An 11,892-nucleotide genomic window follows, 5' to 3' on the forward strand; every position below is an offset into this window, starting at 1 on the left:
ATTTGTTAACATTATACGAACAGCATATGCCTTTTCTGCATATCTCTTACATTTAACAATAAAAATTAAATGTTAACCCATCATTCAGTAAGCAAAGAGAAATTTAAAAAAGTTTCATTTATGGTGGCATCAAAAAAGAATAAAATACAGAGGCAAGGTCTGATACACTGAAAACTACACAATGTTGCTTAAAGAAAAATGATTGCTATGTGAAAGATATCCATGTAAGTGGGTTGAAAGACTTCATATTGTTAAGATGCCAATACTATACCAAGTGATCTTTATTTTTTTTTTTAAAGATTTATTTATACAAGTGCTGGGGTACAGGCCAGATGCGCAGGAGGGTGAGAGGATTCACCAGAGACAGAGCGGGGAACAGAACAGGCAGACTGACGAAACACACTGCTGAGGGGAACAGTAGGCGAGACAGGAGAGGTCTGCCTCGCCATGTGGGATTCTCACCAGCTAGGGATCAAACTCGCACTGCAGAGGCTGCGGACAGCTTCACAGTGCGGCGCTCAACCACCTGCACCACCAGGGAGGCCTCCAAAGTGATCTTTAAATTCCATATCATCCCTATCAAAATCCCAGTGGCTCTTTTAGCAGAAAAAGAAAAATCCTAAAGCTCATATGATATCTCAGAATCCTCAGGGGATTCTGAATAGTCAAAACAATGTTGAAAAGAACTTTTGCAGGTCTCATATTCTCTGATTTCAAAACTTATGACAAAACTATAGTAATAAAAGTGTGGCATTGGCATAAAGACAGACATAGAGGCCAGTGGAATAAAGAAACAAGAAATAAACCCTGGCATATATGGTCAAATGACTTTCAATAAAGGTACCAAGACCAGTAAGTCAAGAAAAGACAGTGTCTTCAACAAATGATATTATAAAAACAGGACCTCCACATACAAAAGAATTAAGTTGGACCTTTTCCCTTATGCCATATAAAAAAAAAAATCAACTCAAATGAGATAAAAAAAAAAAACTAGAAAGAGTTTACAACTACTAAAAGAAAACTTATGGGGAGAGCTTCATTGGGTTGGGCAATGATTTCTTGCAAGGTAAGAAAAGCACAGGTAAGAAAAACTAAAAACAGATAAAATAGACACACAAAGATTGAAAACTGCATCAAAGGACAAAACACAATGAACAGATAACTTGAAGAATGGGAGAAAATATTTATAAATCCTACCTGCTAAGGGGTATAGCTATTCAGAGAACTCCTACAACTCAACAAAAGAGCTAAAAACAAACCTACCTAGAAATGGACAAAGAAGTTGGACAGACATTTCTCCAGAGAAGATTTACAAATGACTGACAAACACATGAAATAATGAAAAGGATTCTGGAGATTGGTTGCAGAAGAGGAATTACTATACATTATTGTTATACCACAAGTTAAAAATATAATTATTAATACTGGAACGAAAATTATTTTTAAGTGTATCACAGAACCACTAGCTTGTCTTTATTTTTTAAAAATATTTTATATAATTCTTACATCATCTTTCATCTTTGCACAATGTATGCATTTTCATTATGGTAATATTCCCCATACAATTGCACCCCCCCTTATTTTGACTCTAGCCCTTCCTCTCGCCACCGACCGCCCCCCCCCCCTTAGTGTGTCTCTGGTTTATAGTTGGCTTGTTGATTTTGATATTGATTAGTCCTTTTCCTGGTCTCTTATTTAAGTTTTCTAAATTCCTGCTATGAGTGAGACCATCCGGTATTTTTTTTTTCTTTCTGACTTATTTCACTGAGCATGATTTCTTCTAGCTTCATCCATGTTCTAGCTTGTCTTTAAAAGATCCATCAAGAGGGCCTCCCTGGTGGTGCAAGGGGTTAAAAGGCAACCTATGAAGCTATCAGCAGCCAGTGTAGCTTGAGTTCGATCCCCCTCCAGGGAGGTGACCCACATGGAGCAGCAGACCTCTCCTATCTTGCCTGCTGCTCCCCTCAGCAGTGTATCGAACCCTCGCCACAGAGGCTGTGGAGAGCTTCACAGTGCTGCACTCAACCCGCTGTGCCACCAGGAAGGCCTTCTTTACTATTATTAAATAATATAGAATTACTGTGATTCTAAGCTTTTTCAAACATTTTGCATTTGTCACTCTTGCTTTCTATAGTGAACATCTGTTCTTTCAGTTTGCCCTGAATCCTTTTCCTGTATGATTCTGATGGGAGTTGCCAATTCTAGTGCACAAGGTCAAGGGCTGACAAGGTCATAGGCCTTACCCTTTTCCCAAAGGGATGGTCTAATTCAAGGGAAGGTGATCTAGGGAAGACATTCCTTTTGTAGGATTTGATTAGTAGATGTTAGACAAGGAGGATCTCGCTTTTCTTTTTGAATCAGAGATATTAAGGATATGTGCTTTGGACTGATACCCTTATGTGGAGAGGGCCAGCTTGAAAATTAAGCCAGGGAACAGAGTAACCATCAAGAGATGGAAGCAAAGAACTGGCAACGTCCAGCTATGTCTAATGCATGATGTTAAAATTTTGAGGTTGTTACTTAAGTGAATCAAATGAAGCACTTCAAGGAATCAAACACTATTTTAGAATGAAATAGGGCAGATAGAGTAAAGTAAGGTTTTGTCCTGAAATTTGTTGGCAGACAGTTCACCAGGCTCCATGTTGATTCTAATAGTCCCACCAGTGGTGTTCATAATATTCACATAAGATACACAAATTGTGTCATTTTTGAGTTAAGTTTAATAATAGTTCGTGCTTTAGAACAATTCTCTAAACACATTTATTATGCTCCCAGCCCATAAATAAAGTTTTCTTCTAAAAATAACCTAAAGCAAGAGAATCATCATACATGTTCAGAAACAAAGCTCATCCATTTTTTTCCAGTATTCCATGGAGGGGGGAAAAAACAGATACAGCAAATGTTTCCTATTTGGGTTCTCTGTTTTAACAACCATGGAAAAGATATTTGTTGATCTCATCTTGCTTCAACATAGTAGTATCAATATCCTTTTCGTCCTCTGAATCTTGACCTGGCATCCAACTGAAAATAAGTGCACAGTTAAATCAAGTTTTATACAGTATAGCTAATTAAACACAATTGTGGTAAGGTTGCCACTACATGAGAGAAATACAGTAGCTTCCAATAAAATCAAAAAGGCAATTGTTAGCTACAGAGAAAAAAAATAAAGGTGACAATTAAAAACAAAGTTTCATTTAAGGTTACAATAAAGATTTTTCTTCTCAAATCCAAATTATATTTCCCTTTTTCTCTGAAATACACTCAACAATATGTCATTCTAGCAAATTTAACTTACGAAGTAAATTTTGTTTGGCTGATATTCAAATGTATTTAAATAGCAACTAAGAAAAGATGAAATAGCCCTGAAAACTGTTAGCCACTTTGTTATCTGAAAAGGCCTTAATTTACCTATTTATTGGCTGAGAACATGTTCTTTAACTGAGCCTCACGTGCAACCACTTATTTATATGAGGCAAAATTGCACAGAAAACCAAAAATCACTATCAAGAAATTCTACAGAAAAGAATTATTTTGGAAAAAGACCTCTAAGTGAGTTCAACACACTCAGAGTTGGGTAACTAGTTATTTCTTCATCTGAGCATAAGTGTATCTAAACCATATTTTAAAAAAAAAAAATTTGAATATGGGAATTATATCAGGATGAGATGCTTATATGAGGGAAGAGTTACCATCTTACCTTCACTCTGGGTCCTGCAATGATGAATTATTAAGAAAAATTACAGCATAATTTATTATGTTCTGAGTTTTTGCCAGGTGTGTATAACTGAGGTTGCACTAGTTATGTGTGGACATGACTCCACTATCTTGGAGGACTAACAGTGAATTACAGTCTTGGACAAAGGCAATAAGACTCAGTTTACTAGAAAGTTTCCTAAACTTAAATTTGCAGTGTCAAAATGTAAGTAAAACTTGTCTTATATATATATATATATATATATATATATATACTAAAAAATGGTCAGAAGTACTTTTAATTTTTTTTCAAGATTGCCACAGGTTTCTGCAGAAAGTAGATAAATAGTGAAATCTTTTGAAATTCTTATTTCTTACGACTTTCAGAGTTCAAAGACTGATTTTTAGGCAGGGAATTTCAGAGAGTTTATTTATACAATTAAATAGTAAAATTTACCATTATCTCCTAACTATTCTTTATGATGACTCAATTACCTAAACATGATATAAAATTCTTGAAAGATATAAAGGCTTATATTTTGCATGGATAAGCAAACTGTGAGAGAAGGCAAAAAAAATCCTTATTTGTATACTGACAGGACAATATGACAGAGAATTGTGTCACATAAGAAAGGCAAGAGCAAGGCCATTATTTTAAATTAAGGTAACATTAGTTTACAACACTGAATATGATTTAGGGGTACAGGGTCATACCTCCTCAAATGTATGTCACCACACCACACCCATCACCAAAGCACCCATAGTCCTTCACCATAGACTTGTGGCTCCCTCTTCCTGTGTTCCCCACTCCTCAACCTTCCCCCTCTAGTAGGAGCATGGCCAATTTAATCTAACTATACATTACACCCTGGATCTGATCAGTTAAGAAGCAAGCTCGAGTTCTTTGGCCTCCCAGGTCATAAATATCCTATATGCTTTGCTTCTCTTGTCAACAAGCAGTATGCAGCAGTTTCTAAACAAAAGCAGGTTCACGTTATTGCTTTCTTTAAAGTGGCATTCATATTTCTGATTTTATATTTACGTTTCACAAAGAGACAGCTGTCAGTTTCCACTCCAAAGGTCTTTGTAAATTTTTTAAATCAGAGACTGTCAGAATGGAAACCTAGAAATTTACAATGTCCTTTCAGGCTCTCTTTCCACAACCATCACCCCAAAAATTCAAACAGATATGAACATTTTGCCTTAGTCACATCTTAACTTTAAGGCACTGTGTTTAAAATTAAAACCCCACATTACGGGTTTGTGTGTAACTGCCAAATGAATTCACAGTGACCAATATCAGCTTTTACCATTTATTCTTGCAAGATTTTATTCTCATACTTTTAGAAATTCATGAAGATCAGCAGCTGTAGTTAGCACAATGGTCAAGTAACTGAACAGTTAGTGTTGAGTTCATGAGTGCCACCTAACATTCATTTATTAGAGTTAAGAAATATCTACATCCATTTTTCTCCCAGATGATATCACTGCAATTTAATTATAACTACTAAGTCACTCACATGTTTAACTCCAGAAAGCTAATTTTTAGCATTAACTTTTAAAAATCTTTAACCACTTACCATTGATCTTTTACATTCAAAAAAAGAGTATTTCAAAGCTTTGCAGTTTCCTTCCTTTAAGCACTGCCGAGGGGATTTTCCTTCCTATGACACAAAATTAATGTAAATATATGGGAAATCTCACAAAATACAAAATAACAATTAATCTGAAATTACATTTTTTGAAAAGTTAAAAGAGAAAAGAATAACATCAGAACCAGTATGTATTCACTTTGACTACTGTTGCTTAAAGAGAAAAGGATGCAGGGGAAAAATGGATCAAGTAACTTTGGCCCTTTAAGTGTTCCTGAAAACAGGTTTTCATGGAATACTTTAACATATTTATATAAAAATCTAGAGATGATCTCTTTTAACTCCTTATATGTAAAGAGAAAGAATAAAAGTGAAGATAGTAGTGGTGTTTCTTCAGCATTTTAAAAACATTTTCACCCAAGGACTCCTAAAGGCAGAGAGGAAATAGTGTTTATGTGAGGGATAGGGCAGGTGAGAGAGCAGGAATGCTTATGATTTGTTCTGGAAGGTATTATCAAGTGGCTTTAAAGTATTCGGTTATATAATTTTAATACAAACAATTTTACCTCCAACACATCTCTGCCTTTTCTATCCCCTAACCACACAGGGTTTGTATTCTGAAAAGTTGAACTAAGAATCGGAAAGAGAGAGGTTAGCAGAATTTACATATGCTTGTGAGAAAAGTTCTGTGTGAGTCTGAGGTTTGAGTCTGAGTCGGAAGGCTCAAAGAGAGTTAAGAAAACTGGATTAAACTATTAGTTTTCAAATCCTTTCACATTGCTGGTGGGAATGCAAACTGGTCCAACCACTATAGAGAGCTGTGTGGAGGACTCTCAAATTATTAAAAATGGATCGACCATATGACCCAGCAATTTCACTCTTAGGAATCTACCCAAAGGACACAAAAACATTAATTTGAAAGGAAACTTGCATTCATATGTTCACTGCAGCACTATTTACAATAGCTAAGTTATGGAAACAACCTAAATGCCCAAAAACAAATTACTGGATCAAGATGATGTAACATACATACACCATGGAATACTACTCTGCAATCAAAAAGATAAACTCATGCCATTTGCAGCACCACAGACAGAGCTGGAAGGGATCATGTTCAGTGAAGTACGTTAGAAGGAAAAAGAAAAATATCAGATGCTTTCACTTATAGGAGGAATATAAGGAAACCAAACAAGAGGTCAGGGAAAAAAAAAAAAAAAGACAAACTTGCAGGCATAGGAGTCAAAAAAGGGGAGGGAAGAGCACAAGAGACTATGGTGACGGTTCACGGGTGATTTGGTGATGGGAGTTTTATGGGCACTACACCTCAGGGGAGGGGTCAAACTTACAAAAATGAACAATGATCTAAAAATAAATATAAAATAAAAAATAAACCGTTCCTTTTCAGCCATCAAGGTAGGACACTGCTATAAGAATGTTCACAGGAGAAATGCTTATTTCTGTTTCTTAACAAGACTTTTTACAACCATTGAAAATCAGATTTACAAAATAGCTGCAAAAATAGGTAAGAGCTAAAATTTTTAATAGGTATTTTCCTTTCATGAGTAATACTGAATAAAAATTCTGTTACTAACTCTATCATGAAATGTTTAACATATGTACTGCCACACAGTTAACAAAAAGGCACGAAGAATACATTGGATGCATGGAAGAATCTATAGAAAGCATATTTCACAATTCAAAGAGGCAAGATTAAAATTAATTGCAGCCAAATTTCTCCAATTGAAACCCAACCTGACTAATTTGTCTAAGTAACTAAATCTTCACAAAGGTCTCGCTCTCTCGCTCTCTTCTCTCTCTCTCCCCCCCCCTTTCTCTCCCCTCATCTCTCTCCCTCTGTCTCCCTCTCCCTCCCCCCTCTGCCTACCCAGGGCAGTTTGTTGGTGGTAGGAAAGAAAGTGCTCCTATACAAATGCTAACTATTAAGTAATAATGAAAGTTTAAAAGGAATACAGTTTAGGGCCTTCCTGGTGGCACAGGGGGTTAAGACACAACCTATGAAGCTATCCGCAGCTGCTGTACCATGACTTCAATCCCCAGCCACAGAGCAACCCACATGGCGCAGCCGTCCTCTCCTGACTCACCAGCCGCTCCCCTCAGCAGTGTGTTTCAGTCAAGCCGCCTGTTCTGTTCCCCACTCTGTCTCTGGTGAATATTCTCACTCCCCACACCTCTGGCCTGTACCCCAGTTCTTGTATGCATAAATAAATAAATCTTTTAAAAAATACAGTTTATAAATATTGACCTCATGCAGTGCTTGACTATATGAAGGAAGATCATGGAATTTTCCTATTTGAGGGGAGATGCAATGTAGTCAGGCAATTTTGTCTTGAGAATAAAAATGACCTGTTCAGTGTTGACTTTAAAAGCTCAAACAGCCAGAATTAGGTGTCCTCAAATTCAAACATTTCTATCTAAAATTCAAACATCTATCCTCACATTCAAACATCTATCTAAAGTGCAAGAAATAAGCACTTTAGATAGATGTTAAGAAGGTAGACTATACTACTGTTTAAATACAAACATCTGGGACCTTCTGGCATCAGAAAAAAATGTAGCTCAGATTTCACCTGTTCTTTATTATCAGGAATTTCCCTTCAAGCAGATTTTGACACCAACCTCACCATTGCAACCACTCCCACAACCTTTCTTTTGCAAGTTCCAGATATACTCCCCTAGTTTTTACTGTGAAAAAGTTACAGGGTGCCACCTTATAATATTCCTAATCCCCAAGAATCTTGGACATTCTCTAGTCTACATCTGCTTGGGTCCTCGATTTCAATTGTCACCCACATAAATGATTCTCCCAAGTGGAACACAGCAGCAAGTTTCCTCACGCTAGTATGTTCCTCGTCCAAACTGTAATGAAAGGCTGCTGACGGGGTGTGCTGTCCAAATGGACACTGGAGGCAGATGAAAGACCAAAACTATATAAGACTATGGCTATATGTAATATTTACAAACTGATGCTTCCTGAACCTAATCTGTCATCTTTTTTTTTTTTTTACAAGTTTTCAACCCATCTGCTAACTACCTAGTGGAAAGGTCCATGTAGTTACACTAAACTAAGAAAAAGAGAAGTTAATTCATCCTCCTTCTCTACCTTCATCACCCTGAAATGGCACACAGCAAGTTGTACCTTAATATCCACTCTTTCTTTTTAGTGGGGCATATGGCTAGGCTAGAGTTCCTAGCCACCCATGCAGCAGGATGTGGTTATATGATTACAGTGGGGTTCCATACAATGGAAAGTGTGATGGATTAAATGTAAAACTTCTCGTTTGGTCCTGAAAGGAACATGCCTTGCCCTCTTCCCCATGTATCACATTTCTAGGCCTGATGATATGGAAGCAAAGCAATCTTGGGCCATGAATGTGACAGCAATATCTTATTTCCCATCACAGCACCTAAAACCTAAAGGTCCAGGTCGTCTGGGTCCATGAAAGACTAAAAGGAGCCAGCCAGCCCTTCTTTCAGGCACAAGAGCAAAAGACAGATTATCTAGTTCAAGATACCATTCTTCTGGGTCTCTGTACTATGTACCTGAATATATATCCTAATGGACTCTCGAGTTTTTTGCCAAGGCTGAAAGGAAGTGGGGGGGGGGGCAGTGAAATCTGTACTTTTAAGCACTCTGCCTCCATCCCCACATATTCTGATGAAGTCAGCATGTCTGGAAGCTGTTGAGATACAAAGATAATGTGATGAATGAGGTTCCTCAGACATAGTTTCAACCTTTTTGATCTCCCTGGAGTCATAAAATCCTAAGAACACTTATCAATAAGAGATGCCTTTAGAATCTGCTTTTGCCTTGTTTCTCCACTTGAGTTTACATCCTAATCATCGTTATTCATTAATGAACAGATCTGAGTCACTATAGTTCCCCATCGCTCATCAAAGTCAATAGATCTAAATATGTTGAATTCCTCCTGAGATTGAGGTCCAGCAACTTTTCAAGTGAGTTAAGGATTGGTAAGGAGCATCCATCTTTTACCAGAAGATTAAACTAACTTCTTTATTCAAGAAGCTAAGGAATGAAAAATCTTAAAGTGAGATGGTCATACAGAGCAGGCGCAGACTTCAATAGAACCTCCGTTGGTCTTCAGAGTCCCTAGTGGGGTAGGGTAGGCAATACCAGTGATACCAAGTAAGAAGGTAGGCGATTGCCTTGCATCAGAATATGCAATGTTTCACCTCAGCACTGCCCTTTCACACTCCAGTTGGAAGTCACCATTTAGGATGAATTTAACATACTAAATGCACTTGCACTGAAGGGACTGTTTATTAACATCAGGATACTAGTCGATCAAATTCTGCACCAGTAAGGCCATATACCTAGTGAAGTCTGTGCCATATTGCCTGGTCAATACCTCTGCCGACAGCTGTCTAGCTTTCCAGAGATTCAATTTTTACACAGAAGTGAATGTTCCATTCATCTGTATGTCCCCTGAATTAGTTTAGTTAGTGTGCAAATGTTTGCTAAATAAAGGAATCAGTCATTACAAAACACCAACTTACTGTCCTTGCCACCAGTACCCTCCTCTTGCAGTTTCTTTTCTAGTCCTACTGTGTACTTTACCTTCTAGATTGCTCCTCTGCATCACCTCCCTGACACTGAATGCCAAGACAAAATCTGCTCACTCTGACACACAAGGGTCTTCACCTATGGCAACCTTCCTCTTAAGCCATCTCACGTTCCACATCTTCCAGGCCCCAAAGGCACCAGCTTCTCCTGGTCCCCTCTCACATTTCCCTGACTGCACAAGCTATCCTTTCAGGCTTCTCCCCACAACCACCACAGGGACACAGTCTGTTTGCTGCTCTCCGAGAAACAGGTGAAAGCTCTCTATATTTAAAGTTGAATAAAATGGCAGCATAATAAAAGGACTGGAGTCCTCGCTTTTTTCTTTTCATGAGGTCATTACAGCTCTTGAACTCATGGATGTTATGCCCGTGACCTCTTCACAATGGATTCTGTATCATTAGCCTACAGGGTTGTTAGCCTAAAGTATTTGTTAGTGGTGAAAACTTTATTTCATCTAAAGAGTGTATTGGGGAGGGGTTCCTTAGTGACAGAGACAGTCACTGTCAGAGTGTGGGTTGTAAGTGAATGTGCCTCAGGTCTCCAATGGAAAAAAAAAAAAAAATGCTACTTTCTACTTTATAATGAGTTGGTCTACTTCAGCCTGAGTTAATGTCCAGGATCACGCGTTACCTGAGACTCACTGGACGCTATCTCCTGCACAAGACACCATCAAACTAAGCCTTTGTAGATTGTGACAGGAACTGATTAATCTTTTATCTACAGGGGGTGGTAGGTACTAGTTAATAGGCATTTACTAGGAGTTGGTTGAATATGTGCACCAATCAAGCAGCAGATTAGAAAACAGCCTCAGACAGGGAAGCTTGAAGACAGCATTTCAGTCTCATGTGTGTAAGGAAGTTGGACTAGATAACCTTTTAAATATGTAAGAACTTTGAAATTTTACTAGACAGTAGGAGACCAGCCCAGATGACTCTTAAATCAGTGAGCCAAATGTAAATCGTAAATCAGCAGAACTACTTATATAGCCTTCTGGTGGATGTCCATTTAGGGGTAGTTGTCTTTTTGAAACATAAGCAACTTTCTGATGTAACGTCTCTAGAAGCAAAACCAGTTGCACAGAGTTGACTGCCTGCTCATCGGGCCTTTGTAACTGGAAACGGTACTTGTGCTTTAGTTGGGCTCTAGGCCAGGACCTTGATCACCAGTTAACTTTGAATCTCACTGCACTCAGACCGGCTCCAGAGAAGACCTGTGCCTGCAGTGAAGGAAGAGTGTAGGGAAGCAAGACAAAAAAACAGGGAGCCAATTCATTTATAATTTATCGGAAAATGTATAGAACTGCAACCCAGAAACAAATGCAAGTCAATACAAGGTAAATCCAAGGTAAGTATTGAACAAAGGGAAGGAGAAATTACTAGTCAACACACTAGATGTATCTAATATTTTACTCCAGAGTCTCATTTTCTATCGCGCAAGGTATGTCATTCTTTTTGTCTCCAGAACCTAGCAGAGTACCAGAATTCAAGGTTAACCGAACCGAAATGGTTTAATATTCATAAAAACCTAACCGGGTGCCTCGTTATCTTCAATTTAACACCACAGAAAACTGAGGCTTGAAATCCACGGCTCAGTGGATTTGCCCAAGTTCTGTAAACTGGAGCAGTGGTCTACACCCGGGACGGCTAGCTCCGAGTCATGTCTGTGGGCCGCCACTGCAGGTGGATGGGGAGACCTTCGCCGGCCCTGCCTCCCCGTTCCAGGCGTCAGCATCACCCCGGCACCCGGCCGCGCTACCTGGAGTACACAGTCCGACTGCAGCAGACATGCACCCAGGTCCTCCTTCACGCCCGCGCACGCGCCTTCCTCTGGCTTGTCCTCGTAATACCGGGGCATGACTGCGCCTCCCCGGGCGGGCGGCCCCAACCCGCTCTCCCCGCAAGCGCGGCGACCCAGCTGGGAGAATACGACCGCCGCACAGACGGAACCGGAAACTAGCAGCAACAACTTCCGGCGGCCCTGTGGAGTACGGCGGGGCCCGAGAGG

The 11,892-nt window shown here is 39.0% G+C and overlaps 1 protein-coding gene across 1 annotated transcript; it reads right to left on the minus strand.

Annotated features, from left to right (window-relative positions):
- Positions 1-2,601: 2,601 nt before the first annotated feature.
- On the minus strand, positions 2,602-11,854 carry LOC119259246 (cytochrome c oxidase assembly factor 5). Its single transcript, XM_037527914.2, has 3 exons — positions 11,644-11,854; positions 5,274-5,357; positions 2,602-3,021 (listed from the first exon to the last, which is right to left on the minus strand). Exons 1-3 carry the CDS (start codon positions 11,740-11,742, stop codon positions 2,980-2,982), a joined length of 225 nt encoding a protein of 74 aa, XP_037383811.1. The 5' UTR covers positions 11,743-11,854; the 3' UTR covers positions 2,602-2,979.
- Positions 11,855-11,892: the final 38 nt, after the last annotated feature.

Source organism: Talpa occidentalis, unplaced genomic scaffold (assembly GCF_014898055.3).
Source record: "Talpa occidentalis isolate TD23 unplaced genomic scaffold, MPIMG_talOcc4v2.1 talOcc4.5, whole genome shotgun sequence".
Taxonomy (NCBI): Eukaryota; Metazoa; Chordata; class Mammalia; order Eulipotyphla; family Talpidae; genus Talpa; species Talpa occidentalis.